Here is a 15,925-nt window from a genome sequence, read left to right on the forward strand (position 1 = left end):
AGATAGAAATAGGAGGAAGGAGGGGGAAGACAGAATGCAAGATTCGGCAAAAGTTATCACCACCACATGGATTCCTCTGGCATCCTGCTCGTCGTTCTTCATGCTGATTTGCTTGGTGCTGGGAGTCCCTAAGTGTTCTTCTGGAGGTACCACTCTTTTCCAGGTCCACATCCCCAGTATCCATGAGGCATAGATGCTGTTCCCATAACTTGGAATGGCATGTGTGCAAGCAGCTGTTTCCTTTCTCACAGTTTGCCATGGTGGGAATTTTTATCTGGATGGATTATCCAGATCTGCCTCACCAGGCCTGGCATCTCCCTGTTGTTGCCATCTGCATTTTTCCCACAGTCTGCACAGTGGAATTTGTGTGATGTGCTAATTCCAAACCTTCACCTCCATTTAGGTCTGGTATTAGTGCCTCCCTATTTTCCATCTGTGCTTTTCCTAAGTTCCTGTTGTGGTGGCTTATCTTACGAGAACTTCATTCTTTGACAGTGTTTGAGGCAGTTCATTGTGCTCTTTAAGTCCTTACACCCTAATGCCTGTAGAGGCAGAGCACATACAACAGGACATACAGTGGGATTTATTAGGCTGCTAGTCAATGATAGTTCTTGATTTGAAAGCCAGTGTGTCTGGAATCATTGCTAAGTACTAGTTTGGTACTAAATCATGCATCAGAAGGGTATGCAGTATTTGGCAACAATCTATTGATTTCTTTCTGACTCATGCAGAACTAATTGTCAGTTACACAAATTAGAGAGGGAAAAGAGGGGGGGAAAACCCCTTGAATATTGTTCATTTCTTTTGGCCGTTTCTTTGGTCCAGGTTTTTTATCTGAAAGGAAAGCAGTGTGTCTAATGGGAAACTCTTATATTTTGTGAAACAGTGAGACTTAAAGTCTTGTTAGGCAATCAATACTTCAGCAGAATGAAATGCTGTTGCAACAGAAGGAAAATTATACACCAGTTATTTACCCAGTCAAGAAAAATTATGCTCCATAACATCAAAGGGCTTCGATTAATGAAATAATAGAGAGCAAACTACTTTTTACCAAGCCAGGAAATACTTATTCATCAAAATGCCACAGGCCAAGAGTTTGAGACTCTATTTAAGATTGTAAACCCAGAGCAATACATGTTGTCTATATGTGACTGGTTCTAGGAACAGACATGAAAAAAATAACTGTGTAATGCTTATGCAGATTTAAATGAGTTGTTGGAGGTAATTAACTCATCCTGTTCCTTATTGTCCTTCAAATAATGTTTTCCGTATTATTTGGGAAAATATTTTTTCAGCCTGACTATTCCCAGCTCATGTATTTGTTTGTTTTCTGTACTTTCCCCAATCTCCAATAATTCTGCTTATTTTCATAAACTTCAGAACTCTCCCCTAATATTTCCTCTTGCAGTGGTCTCTTATTTGAAAATTTCTGAACTGTTTTTATCTAAACCAAGCTAGCATTCAAAGCAAAGTGGCTGAGATGGCAATTCTGAATGTTTGTTTTTCCCAGTAGCATGTAGAATTAACAGTCTCCTGTATGTATCAGGCTGACTGAATCTTGAAAGTTAAGTCCTCTCTGTTTTAACTTTGGCACAAATTCCAAGGAAATTAATATGCAGGGTTAGCAAGACAGAACTGTTAGAATCTGAATCATCCCTTATTCCAACAACTTCTTTATGCAAAAGGTTAGGGCATGAGAAAACAGATTAAAAGGGAAATGTTACCTGGAAGTGCAGTAACGATGCAGCAGAGAAGCCTGGGGATGTGTAACAGAGAGGTGGGAGGAATTCTTTCAAAGCACAGGAAATCCACAAAGACTCAAAAGGGAAAAGTGAGTGAGTGAGAGGCAATACATGTAATGTATTAGCTGGCTTGCAGAAATGCTCTTCTTATGTACTTTGTGTACTGTTTTGATTTGTTTTATTTTTGACAGAAAGCCCGTGTGAATCTTGCTTTGTGTTCAGCTGCACCACATTTGGTGCATAACAGCTACTGTATGCCTTTGCAAGTGTAACCTATGAACCAGGATGCAATTCTAGCCAGTATAGAAGCCTGGGTGGGGCGGGGGGGGAAACATAGCAGTTCCAGGCTCTGAGCAGTTCTGTTAGAAATTGATACTGTGAGCTTGCCCCTAAGTTCCTCTTTTCTGTACAGCCTCGGGGCAACTGGGATTCAATTAATATTCCTTTAATGTAATGGATGTTCAGCAGGGGCAATTCAGACAGGTCTGTCACATGACATCTAAAAACACTGGAAGAAAATTTACTTTTTAGCTCTGGCTGAAATTAGGCAGGACATAGGTGTCATTTCACAACATGGAGATTTTATCTGTAATAATTTGGCATCTTACATCTGCCACTCTAATTCTCCATGTGTTACATATGTCTGAAACAAAAACTGATGACATAGGAAAGCTGAGATTTATTTTCAGAATTTCCAGAAAAAAAAATTTAAATCATTGGACTGAAATAGGAAATGCATACATTAATACGGTATCAAAAGAAAATATTGTTTCATTACTTAGTGCCTCCAGCGCTCTTCTTCCCTTCTTTAATGAAATGGAACAGTCTGTGCCTTATTACTTCTTCCATTTAATCTTGTTAATGCAGTCTGTTAAGACTCCACTTTTGCAACAGCACAGGTGTAACTGTGAATAAGTAGGCTTGTAGGAAGGCTACTGTTCTGCTCCTGGAAGTCTTATTTATTTACGAAATGTGTGATATTCAAACCGAAATAAAACCTGATGCAACTGGTGAGTTGAAATATTTTTATTCTTCACTTCCTTAACAATATGGGACATTACAGTGAAAAATAATAAATAGGGAATAATAAAGAGGGAAATATTAAACATGTTGTACAAGTCTACCCTTGAGACAACTGCATTTGGAGTTTTACTAAAGATAATTTTTCCTACTGTGTTTAAAAGATGGCAAATTAAATTGGTAAGTAGACAGCTGGTAAGTATAACATTTTTTCAAACAGCAACAGATGCAAATCCAAGAATATCTCCAGCTGATTTAAATACTTTTCAAAAGATGGAGCAAAGATTTAAATAGGAATGTGCAAAAGTGAAAATCCATAGTGATTATCAAAAATATGGAGAAATATGAAGAAATTCAAAAAGTTTTAAGAAGGCAATATCAGAGTGATTTCAGAGTCATTTCAGGTTGAAATCACTATTAATATTTGTTTGTTATTGCCTTTGTCTCTTATAATTTTGCCTTGTAGGAGTTACATTGTGTCTAAAGTCAGGTATTGCAAGAAAAGTAGTCCGGGAAAGTGGATTGGAAATTGTTCCCTTGACTTTGATGGTAGTCACACAAAGTCCCAGATAATGCAAGTTAGATCTTCATTTTGCTGCACTGCTGAAATCTAACAGTGCAACAGCCCTCATTTCCCTTGAAGATTTTGCATGGCATAGAATTCTGGGTTTGAGTGTTACTGAAAGTATAGGAATTTGTGGACATTCAAATGAATCTGTGCAGGTAAAGGGGGGAGGAGAGGAGGGGTACAAAGGTTGTCGGTGTGCTGCAGCTGCAGTCCAGTAGCAAAGAGCTGGAGAAGAGGGTCCTGCCACAGACAGAGTTAAGAATAACCACTACACCCTCCTTCTATTACAAGATGAATTAAGTTTTAAGTTCATTTCCATGCCACTCCAGCAAACAGTAACGGTTGGGCGTGAGGAAAGATAAGGTTGTGTGTGATCCCACAGCCAGGTCTTCGCAGCATGTTCCTGCAGCATCTCTCTCTGTGTTGCTCAGCTTTGTAACTATATGGCAGACATCTGTGCCATATCTAACACAAAGAATTAACTTAAGGTCCTGACTATTGTATGACCATATCAGCCAGCTTCGACAAGCAGGATGGACTGTAAATATTTATCATAGTATCTGAACTCTTCCTTTGCAAAGTTCATTACTCTATTTATCAAGAACGGAAAAAAATACAGCCGTGGATTTTTGTCTTCAGGAAACAATAGGTCAGAAATACTTGGCACATTCTAAGTAGCTTTTTGAGTAAGGAGAAGTAAGGACAGAAAATATTTTGTCTTGTTAAATACCTGATGTATTATAAAACATTTTAAGTTAAACATTCGAAAATTGTGACAGTTTGGCAGAGTAAATACTGAGTACAGTTTTCATAGGAAAGAACTTTGCATATGCAACGTATTTTCTGTATGGGTTGCTATTTTTTGACTGAGTGCACTTTCACTGTTTTAGAGACTTGCACAGAAAACATGGTCACCACTACTCAGTCATCCTGACCAGCTTATATAAACACTTAGCTAAAGCTGCTAGAGATTATTTGCAGAACATTGGATCTGATGAGCTCAAATGTAAGATAGCTTGGGTAGTATAATATTTGGGATTACCATAATAATCTCTTCAGGGAAAGTGTGCAGTATCAGCAGAACCACTGCTTGAGTCTTTGAGGGAAGCAGAAACTGTACAGTAATAATTCAGCATATATTATATACTTAAATCTTTCCCTGTGAATAGGGCAAGTTTCTGAGCTCATTTATGGGGCCCAGTATAAGGCCTTGATCATTTAGTTAAATAACTCTGATTTAACTCACACCTGGAGCCCAAATCGTCAGTGTGGCAACGTGTTTTTGTTGTGTAACAACTTATATTACTGTAGCACCATCCTTTGAAGATACACACATAATTTCCATGAATTTGAGTTGCTAGGGGAAAAAGTTCATAGATGAATACAGAGAAGTCCACATTGAGAGGCAATGAAAGTGCTTCCATACAGATTTACAGAGTGCTAGGTGAGCTATCAGAGTTTACTGATCCTTTGGCACTTTCTGACCTCTATGAGCAGAGACTTTTAAGGATCAAATTTTGAGCCATAGCTTCTGGCAAGGGACATGAGTTCTGTCTTTTGGGATCTGGACAATGGGCTCTACTTTGTGTTAGTCATCAGAGGATACAGGCAGTTCTTCTCTTCTGCTGTCTTCCTTGCTTGTGAACCATTCAAAAAAGTCTGGAAAAGCCCTGAACACTTGTGCTTGTTATATGCTTCAGCCATTCCATTTTGTCCAAATTAAAGAAACAAACAAGCTTCTAGGTAGCAATTTGTGTACCTTTGTCAGATTCCTAATCTCAGTGTTTCACTGACTGCTGGGCTAACATCCTTGGCAACAATGCTGCAGAGTTTTCTGGAGTCCAGGAAATTGCATCACCACTGCTATCTTGTAGTGACCCAATGAAAATCCAGATTTTCTGTCAATTTACGAATTATTTTAATTAATTGAAATAACCAGGTCTGCCAAAAATAAAAAAGACTTGTGATCCAAAATCTAGCATCGTCTCACAACATTATATCACTGCTCTTAAAATTGTTACTTTTATTTGCTCACAACTACTTTTGCTTCACAGAGAAGCATACAGCCTTGCACATCTTGCAGCTTTTCTAGTTGACCACTACAATGAAATTCAGCTTGGAGCAGTTATTCTTAACCTGTTTTAAGCTTGAAGTCCTTTTCTCCTATCTAAGGTAAGATACAAAGCTAGGGGTCCAAAAGCATTTCTTTTTAAAAGAATGTATTTCTTGGTCTAATAGATAATGTTAAATCTGTGTGAAAATCTTATCTCATCTGTATCCCAGGACCATCATAAATGTAACAACTTTTTACTATACATAAATTGTTAAATAATAGTGCTAGGTCCAGTGTAGTTACACTTAGGAAATGAAAGAAACAGTATTTGAACAAAACATTTTTTCTTACTTCAGTGCTTCTTAGCACTTAGGGAAAAGGTTGCTATGCTGTACACATTTTTTCTCCTTGTAATTTCACCTTCTCTGCTGAATGTAAAGGCAGGTAATCTGTGTATATCATTCTTTCCAGACTTGTTCCAAAATTTCTATGTAACAATAAGATACAAAAAGATGAGATAACATGAAGAATTTTAAATTACCTTTGGCTGTGGAACAGCCATAATCATTTGAACTCATATTACTTCATCTATTTCAAACCGTTTGACAATGGTCAGTAAACATTCCTATGGCCATGGAACTCATGAAGACATCTTCCAAAGTATGTATTTACAGTGCAGATATAAGCATATTTCTTCACATGCAAAAGGGCTAATATACAGCACATAAAAAAAAAGTTTAAAACTTTTCATCACTCTACAGACATTATCACACATATTTCTAAGGTTTGATCTTTTGTTTTAATAGATTTTAAATGTACACAGTAAGGATGCACAGGGTAACTAAATAAAAACTTGCAATGAAAAAAACTTGAGGTTTTAAAATACTCTTTTCCAATAGTCTTTAGACTCTCCATGCAATAAAAGGCAGAGTTGATCTGTAAGAAGAGTTGGTGTGCAATTCAGCATGTTTTGGGTTGGGTTTTGGGGGGTTTTTTGTTCATTTTTTCCCGACAGGAATGTCATGAAAGAGGAAGGGAAAAAGAAAACATGTTACCAAATAACCTTCCAAGTGACATTGGTTATAAACTAAAAGAACTTCTGCTAAGAGTGTGAGATGATGAAAGAAATCAGACATGAAAATTGCATGCATTTATGGGAAAAATCTTTTTTGCACAAATGTACCCCATTTCTGTTTTGAGCAATGATCTACCAGATTTCTCAATATCCAGGTTCCAGGACTATCGCTTACCTTGATATTCATAACACGTTTTTACATCTCATGTGCAGATGACATCTAATATGTGTGCCCAGTGAAACATGGAGATACACAAGAACTTCTGCTTTTTGGGGTTCGGTTATCTGTGCTCATGAGATGCAGGACTGGCTTATTTGAGAACCATCAGCTTTGCAGAGAGTCTTTGTTGCTGTAACAAGGTCCAGGGGCCAGACCCACAGTCTGGTGTGGGTATCACTGTCTGAAAGTGCTAAGATTTTATGAAAACATTACTTTCCTGGGTGAATTGCACCATATTCCTTTAGTCTAATGGCTCATTTGGGGTATGATTGACAGCTAATGTGTCTACAGACATTAATTAACATTATCTGGAATTAATTAACTTGCTGAGATATTACTAACTATATAGGTCTCACTGCATGAGGTGTGACAGAGGCTGTAAACATAACTAGTACCTTCAGCTGTATATTTTCAGATTATTAAATACAAATGCAGAGCACCTGAAGTCTTGCTGTGAAACCAGAGAACATCTATTCCAGTAGCAAAGGGGATGTAGTTGGTAGCCTAACTTTCCATGGAAACTTCTACTGACAGTAACATGCAAGGAAAAAAAGCATTTCCTTCTCCCAGAGGTCAGGATAAAAAAGGTATAATTGGCAAGTAGATAAAAGTGCTGAATGTACTTAATTTGAAATCACTTAGGGATAGAAACATGAAAGTGAACTAGGCCAGTGTACCAGCATTTTTCAAGGAAATGCTACAAAGGATGATGGGAATTCTTGAAAGGTGAAGCAACCGGTTTTTTCACTATCAGTTCTCTAATTAGCCATGATGCTTCCAAGTGCAATCCCTCCTGGATCAACAAATTAAAGAGAGGACTTCCTCTTGAAAGTTTATGCCTGGCATGCTTTATTATCATCTTTTGATCAAGAACTAAATACTGAAAGCTCGAGTCTTTTTTCCCCCTTAAACCAAAGCTACAATTCTGTGAGATTATAATCCTGTCTTTCCCAAGTGAAGTTCTTTAGATATTAAACTGAAATTATATAAAATGTGAGCTTTGTTTTTCTCTACTAGACATCATGTGCATGTGACTGTCCACACAAATACACATCAGACACATTAGCTGCCGTGTTGACTCTTACCTTTCTTTCAAGAGGAATTCAGAGAATTAGCTGTGCCTCCCATTAGAGATTCATTCCTAATTTCACCCATATAGCAACTTTTGAAACCTGATTATTTTCCTACTTTTAGAATAATGAATTTTGTGCTCATGTATAAATGTTCTACTGGTGAAAAAAAAAGGCAGCTCAGTGTACTTTTGATTTTTCTTAGGGCAGCATTTGAGCTAATGTTTTCTTTGAAGATGTTTGTAATTACCTATTTGTTTATATTTAAGTGCTCATTTCAAATATGTGAGACAATTTTGGACTTGCTTCCTTGATAGAATTCCACCCTACTTTCTGTAGTCGTGAGAAAATGAATTAGATTCCAGCTGGTTATCCCATCATCTGTGGATTATAATTACTAGTCATGTAGTATTAGTTAATTTCCATTGTGGCATTACAATTTGTAGAGTGCCCTGTAAAACTGGAGGCAATTCCCCATCCTAAAGAACTTTAACCTAAGTATAAAATAAGAGATAAATACTGTAGAGACATGCATGACCCTGTGGTACTGAGGAAAGAAGCTACTGCTGGTAGTAGGGATCAATCATCATGCAGCATGTATCCAACCATTATGTTTTCTTAGACATCAGGGTGATGGTGGGTTTGCAGGCTTTTGTATCTCAATGTGCTTACTGAAAAATCAGGCAAGTGAGCTCAGGTAGAGGCTTGCTTGAAAAGAGGCAGGAGCCATTTTTCCTGCTCGTGGTATCAGAGTGAGTGAGAAGGCAAGTGGAAAGACTTTCAAAGTGGTGCTAAGTAGTTTTGCTCTTATTCCTTCCTCATGTTTCCTACATTGGGAGAAAATAAGTTCTGTTCCTGTGCTGCTGAAAGTTATCGTTGTGGCAACCCCATTACTGTTTGTTCATTCAATTTTTGCATCAATATTTAGGAAGTGGTACTTTGTCAATGAATTTTTTATTTTTAAGGAGTTCAGAAGAAAACTGCTTATTTTATAATAGCTGTAAAGAGATTCTGATATACAGGTCCTTGAACTGTTTGTTTGTCTAATAGGTGGAAGGAATAAGAAAAACAACATAAGATCGTAGGTGGACAAACAAAAATGGAATGTGCAAAAAGTGTAGCATCCTGTGTCAACTAAAAATATCAAGGTTGTGTGTTCAATCCCCATATGGGCCACTTACTTAGGAGTTTAACTTGATGATTCTTGGGAGTCCTTCTCAACTCAGAATATTCTGCAGTCTGTGACCTGTGATTATATCTGCAAGAGAAACACGGTACACTCTAGGTTCATAACAGTATCTCAAGACCCTTCTGACAATACAGTGGTTTCTTTTTTATCTGGCCTATACAATCAAGATTTCTGTTAGGACTCCTAAAATTGCTCTGCTGTTTTATGAAAAAAAGAAATATCTGGGAAACAGTAGCAAAATACACCCTTCCAAACTTATTCAAATGCCCTCTGTGTCCTACGGACGTCTTTTCTGTGAGTTCTCTAAGGAGAAGTGGTAGCAATTTCCTAGAGAACCTGTACTTACTAATTTATAGAATGGTTATTTTCGAATAAAGGTTTGGATTAACTGAAGAGTCGAAAGTCTAAAATATTTTTTACATATTAATTGAAACCCAGAGCCTTAGCATTTACGGACTTGACCCACAAATACCATGAATGTAGAGCTCATAATTGAAACTCATGCATGAAATTTTTATTTGCTTACAGTGAAAAGTACTGTGCTAAATGCAATTAGTGTCACAGGATCAATTATTCTATCTGTTCCTATCAGAGTTACAAATGGTAGATGCAAGTCACATTAAAAGTACCTTCATATTCTTGTTGTGGTTTTTTTTCTGTCTTGTCTTTTTCTGCAGATCTCTTTACATTCTCATTGTAGTTCCTGCCTCTGACATTGACATACGTCTTTGAAGCATAGAGCAGCACATGGTCCCAGAGCTGAGTCTTTCTCCAGCCACATGATTCTCAAGCAGAGACCTGTGAGCAGTTGCTCAAACTAACCTCACAAACAGCAGTGCCTGGAGGCTCATGTTTAAATGTTTTTATTATCTCAGGGGGTTTGAGGCATAGGAATTCTTGAGCAGGATCAACCTGGAAAAATTTCCAACTGCAGGTGCTTCTCTGTTAAGGAATTCCCTCTATACAACACAGATTAGGAGCACTTTTAAAACTGATTTGCTTGCCTGACCAATGCCTAAAATTATGCTAGATCAGAAACACTGTATCAGGAAAATGAGTTCACAATGGTGAGCTAAAGTGTCTTCAGCTGTCCATGTAAGTTCCTCTTGCATGGTTGCCTTTCGATATACTGTCCCAAGGGAAGAGTTATTTGACTTTCCAAAGTGGGGGGCCTGCTAGTGTTCATCATGTGCAGTTTACCCCACGAGCCTCTACACTGAATAGGAGGTTAAGGGAGTAGGGTGTGCAATGTGCCTTTCAGTGGGAAATGTGGTGGTGACTTGCTGGGACACAGTACTGAGTTTTGGTTGTTTAACTACAAGGTGGTAGGAAAAAGGAAGTGGTAGGAAGGAAACTTCCAACTTCTGCTAAAAGAGACAAATGATAATCGTAAGTAGAAATGGGGCAAAATCCAGTCTATATGATTATATTTTCACAGCATCCACTGTGCAAGCATGTTTAGTGCTTAGTTTACAATGTGCAGTCATTTTTAAGTATGGTTTTTTTCCAGTTTTTTTAATTTTTTCAACTGCCTAAAAGTTTGAAATGGGATGCTCTTCTTAGGATTAGCTTCTGGACAATAATCTTGTTTCCCTGTCTCAATCCATTTTAGAGTAAACGTGTCTTGTTAAAGTACTAACAGTTATCTATCCTTGTGCTTTGGGTAGCTCTACTAAAAAAGCTTTTCTGCCCAAGGATTCGATGAGTGACTTGAGTTGCAGAGAACTGCTGCTGTTCCTGCCCTGGGTATGGAGAAACAACATCTGCCAGGATTACTTTCCAAACATGATTCTACTTCCAAGCAGGAGAATGGCAGGGCGGCACACATCCTATGTAGAAGAACAAATTAAAGGGAAAGAAAATAAGTTTAACATTTCTTCTCAGTTTATCTGACTAAAATACAGGCACAATTCTTCCTTACATGTCTAAGTATGTGCTCTTACAGTGTCATAAGAGGAGAGACACACGATTTGAAATAATTGAGAGAATCAAACAGCTGTGTTAGTGGAAAAAAAAAGGAAGATAGTGAAATATGTTTTCCTTCTCAGAATTAAAAGACCACTATGTTTAAAAAGGATCTAAAGCATGTCCGTATTTAAACATTTTCAGATCATACCTGACTCTCCTAGTACACAGCCACTGGCTACCTAAACCCCATCTGTACGCCTTGCCTGCCAATGACCCAGTGTTAAAAAGTTTGAGGAGACAGGGAGGTTAAGCAAGCTTTTACCAGCCTGTCTCTGACAGTGGTATTACTATCTTTGTGTCTTGAAGACATAATTTGAAGAAAGTGAAAACTTCATCACCTCTACTCTGCTTTAAAAAAAGCATCAAAATACACCGTGTATTTCTACCTCAGAAAAATGGAAAGTCACAAATACTTGAAGTATGTAGGAAGGAACAATCCAGATTGTTGTTTAGGATCCCTAATGACTGTCATTAGCAATAATGATTATAAAGTAAACTGGTAAAAAAAAATACCTTAAAAAAGGTAATATGAGGAAAAACTTAATAATTGAGAGACATCTTAAAATGTTGAAGAGTTTTATGGGGTGTGGCAGAAACTACATAATGTGAAGCATTTAAAATTTGCCAAACCAAAGCATTCAAAACCAGACATACAATACAAAGCAGTTTTGTATTGTTGGGGGTCAACTGGTTATCTGCTCTCCAGTTTGAAAGATCTCCTTTCGAGAAAAAAAGAAATTGAATACAATTATATACCCAAAATATCTGTCTTGTTTTCTTTTTCAGCACAAATTGAAGTGATACCATGCAAAATTTGTGGTGATAAATCCTCTGGAATACACTATGGAGTCATCACATGTGAAGGCTGCAAGGTATGGGATTTTAATACAGCATAGTCATCATCATTCGCATTAGCCTCAGGCACCTGTGTACAATGACACACTCTTAGAAGCTTTCAAACAAGTGGTGCCACAGGCTGTAAAGCCTACTGCTGATAAAGATGCATTTCATGCCTAGTTTTCCTAGTTGCTTTCCATTTTGTCAAATAGTCTTTAGAGCTACCTCCTTGTTTGAAACATGAATTAATTACATCTGATGCAGTGTAAGTGCTGACACCAACAGAGGCTGCCAACTGTAAGTCACACCTGTTCTACTTTAAATCAGCTTTGAGAGAGGTGGATTTCTTGTTTCCTATACAACCCATGTAGCATTACAGTTAGCATGTTACTTCTGGTCTTTTTTAAGCACTTACAGGTGTGAGTTTGGTCCTTTTTTATCTCTTTTGCATAATCTGCAGGGCAAATGGTAATCTCCAAAAGAAAGAATGCCTTACATTATGAGCAGTATAAAAGGATCCTTTGTCTTCTTCCGCATAGGCTTCAGTGTAGGGCACTTGCTGGGAATTGGAGGCTAATAAAAAAGGGCAGAGGGGGGAGATGCATGTAGCTCTTCCATGCTGCTTAGACATATTAACATATTATCTCAAGCATTAGTTCAAATAACACAAATCAGACCCCATGCAAAGAGAAGAAAGACTTCAATTTTCAATTTTAAAATTGTCTGCGATTTTGTTATCTAAGGAATTACATTATTACTCATGACAAACCAGAATTCCATACTACATGCTGGTACTTCAGTTTTAATTGTAAATGGGAAATTGCAAAGGTGGAGAGGCAGCATCTCTGATTTCTTCTAGCTGGAAACACACAAACTGGGACATTTGAAAATGCGTGCCCCTTTGCAGAGTGAAATCACAAGTCTATACTTAATGCTTTACAAAGTATTAGAACAGCTGAAAAATCTGAAAATTTGGGTGCACCCCATTTGCAAAAGAAATATTTTAATGCCAACACATTGAGAACCAATATACTGGTAAAGATCAGGGTTTTTTTCAGGAACGTTAGCAACTGTAAGCAGAACAATTTGCAGTGTGTCTTTGTCTTACTGTGGCACTGGACTAGAAATAAGCATCTTCTTATGATGATCACATGAAACAAGATTAAACTAATTGATCTGATACTTCAAAATTGGCACAAAAGCTACAGAAGAAAATTACTTTAAGCAGAAAAAGAGCATCTTCTCTCAGTACTCAGAGCCCACAGAGTGTCTAGGGGTATAGTCTCCCGTAGAAGTAATTAGGGTTAATGCACCCTTGTGTGTGCCTCAAGAGGAGATGATACCCCTGTGCTCTGTGAGTAGACTGCTTATTGAGATAAAGAGATTCTCTTCCACTTATAATAGTTTTAACCCTACTGGGTTTGTGCCAGTTCTGCTGTATCAGATCAATTAGTCTAATCTTGTTTTGTGAGCCTGTGTGAAAAAAACGTGTCAGTTTTTCACATCAGTTCCACTGGAAGGCATCTCAGCCTGTCAGAGCTCCCTGTTAAGGTAAGCACTGTTTGTGACAGTGCAGCTCTGCTCTCCATTTAAATGCCCTCTCCGTTTAAGCATTTAAATAGCTATTCACTCAGCCTGCATACTGGTCATTTCTGGCTCTTTTTGTCTCAATGTGTCTCAAACCTGAAATAATTAAGAATGGAGGCCATGTGTGGAAGAAACAGGGTAGAATCACCCCACAAGCATGCACATGTGTTGAGCCAGGCACCATGCAGCTGCAGCATTTCAGAACACAGCATCCAAGAATTACAGTGCCAGTGGCGATGCTACAGACTTCAAGGAACAGGAAATCCTTTAACTCAATGTCCCTACATTAGTTATACTGCTGAAAATCCATATTGTAAGTGCTTAAGGGTCGTCTTAAATATTGCTGTTGGTTTGTATGCATGCCTGCCTAGGCTGAATGTGCATAGGCAGTGGACCTGCTGGACCCACTGAGTGAACTTGCAGCTTTGACACTATTCCTACGGAAAGGGTGAAACCTGAAGATGAGTTTGGACCACATCTGTCTCTGCGGCTCCTTCTTTGCTAAGAAGCCTTTTATCTTTTCTACTGCCTACACCAAAAGCAAAGTACTTTCTACCACTGTTTTGTCATAAATTAGAAAGTAGTTCATTTAGCCATTTCCTCTCTCAGACTGGCTGTGGGTGGTGGGTCAAGTGATTTGTTCAAGGTGCAGAAAGATTTGTTGTCCATGTTGGAGGTACTGGGAAATCTGTCTTTAACTCTTTAGCTCTTCAGTAATGAAATACATCTTCCTTCATGCAAAATGGAACTATTCTGAGCAAATATAGCCAAATCTATATAAAGATACCATAAAAATGAAATGAAAGGATTATTGCTACTTTATAAGACATCTTATGCAGGAGAATGAGAGCATTAAATTCTCCTCAGAAAAATTAACTACCTGCTGTAAATTAATTTTGTTATGTAACCCTTGATACATAATATGGTCCTTTTTTCCTAAGGATGGCAAAGACAAAACAAATTCCTCTGAGATGAGATCAGCCTTAATGGGAACAAAAAGTACTGCAGGAGAAAGCACTGTCAATGCTAATGGTTGCATGTGTTTTTTTAACATTATTTAATTAATTTGTTCTCTGAAATCCATATCGACATAGATGCTGCTAAAATCTAAACCTGAAAACAGAAAACTCTTCACAAGTCAAAACCGAGATTGGCTATAAAGTTCAGCAAAGTGATCTGCAATTAGCATCCATTTAGTCTTAAATTAAACACACTTCTACCATTTCAGGAAAGTTCTGGTCAGCTGAAATCAGTTAAGTTTCCACCAGAATTTTTCTGAGATTTCCCCAAAGGACATCTGTTTTCTGAAAAGTACAAATCATAGAATTTAATTTATATTTTAGATACACTATAATCACTGATACACTGAACAAGCTTTAGCCAATTCAAGTGGGTCTCTTTATGCTTGACTTCAGAACTAGCACTGCCAGTGTCCTTGGTGGAACACCATGCCTGTCACCGACACACCACAACACCCTCATGCAATTCTCCAGGACTTAAGTGAGAATTCATGGATAACCTGTAGAAAGTGAATTGAGCCCTGTAGCGCTGTCACTTTGTGACTTTTTCCATTGCTCAGTATTAACATCCATCAACCTATGCAGAGATACACTATTTCTTCCTGAGAAATGAAATCAGCTGTTGCTTTCTGGCTTCATTCCAGGGTGTTTGCAAGCTTGCAAGCTGGCCCAGAAAGGCACAAGCACTTTGGTATCACTTCTGGTGACTGGTCTAACTGCAGTAATGATATTTCTGCTGTTTCACTATTCACAGCCTCCTGCAGTGGCCGGGTATCCTTCAGCTTTCCCACCACACAACCTGCAGCTGCTTGCATTTAAAGTTGCCAGATTGGTTAAGGAACTTCTCTGCTTCATTCTTTTCTGTCTGGACTTGCAGATCCTCCTGACCTTTATTTGTTTATTTATTTATTTATTTATTTGGTATAGATCTATTTATTTTTGTTTCTCTTCACCCTGTGGTTTCATTCTTCTTGTCATTCAGATACTTCATGTCACTTCTACCATAACCGTACCTTTTGGTGCCACTCTTGGCACCACCTCATAGCAGCTGGAAGCTCGTAAGGATTTAGGTGTGTGTACGTATACTTCCCCTCCAGCCCTCAGGTCTCTAGACAAACAGCCCATGGAAAATGCCATTTCATTCTCATGGTAGTATCTAAAGGTGTTGCTTTCTCCTTTGTGTGTTGGCTTTACTTGATACAGTCATTATATCCTAGTGCTTTTGTGAAGCTTGAATTTGAATTACTTCACTCCTGAATCGTATGCCACTCCAGACCAGATCAACATTTGCCAAGTTAAAGTGAACAGCAGACTTCAGCTTCTCATGCTATGCGTACCAGTAACAGTTATTACCAGTCTCTTCATTAAAGGAAGAAATTACTCAAAACAAGTACTTTTATGTCATCTCTTAAAAATGCTGACAAGTTTTTCCTCTATTAGGAACAAGTGTTAGATGATACAGGGTCATTATTGCACAATAAAAATGCATTCTGTGACATCATTTAGGTTTTAACAAAGTAGAATTATATTCTTTACAGAATAATGCACAGTTCTCCTTATTATAAAAAAATGTTCTT

At 37.9% G+C, this 15,925-nt stretch overlaps 1 protein-coding gene across 2 annotated transcripts in view; it reads left to right on the forward strand.

Moving 5' to 3' along the window:
- RORB (RAR related orphan receptor B) overlaps positions 1-15,925 on the forward strand; it is a 134,657-nt gene that overhangs the window by 81,471 nt on the left and 37,261 nt on the right. The window contains exons 1-2 of one of the 2 annotated variants that reach the window (XM_048291682.1): positions 2,626-2,752; positions 11,692-11,777. In XM_048291682.1, the coding sequence (XP_048147639.1) occupies positions 2,713-2,752; positions 11,692-11,777 (126 nt within the window). In that variant the 5' untranslated portion in view covers positions 2,626-2,712. Of the gene's footprint in view, positions 1-2,625; positions 2,753-11,691; positions 11,778-15,925 lie in introns of those variants that run through there. The other variant, XM_048291683.1, reaches the window with a different exon arrangement.

This window comes from Corvus hawaiiensis, chromosome Z, assembly GCF_020740725.1.
Source record: "Corvus hawaiiensis isolate bCorHaw1 chromosome Z, bCorHaw1.pri.cur, whole genome shotgun sequence".
Classification (NCBI taxonomy): domain Eukaryota; kingdom Metazoa; phylum Chordata; class Aves; order Passeriformes; family Corvidae; genus Corvus; species Corvus hawaiiensis.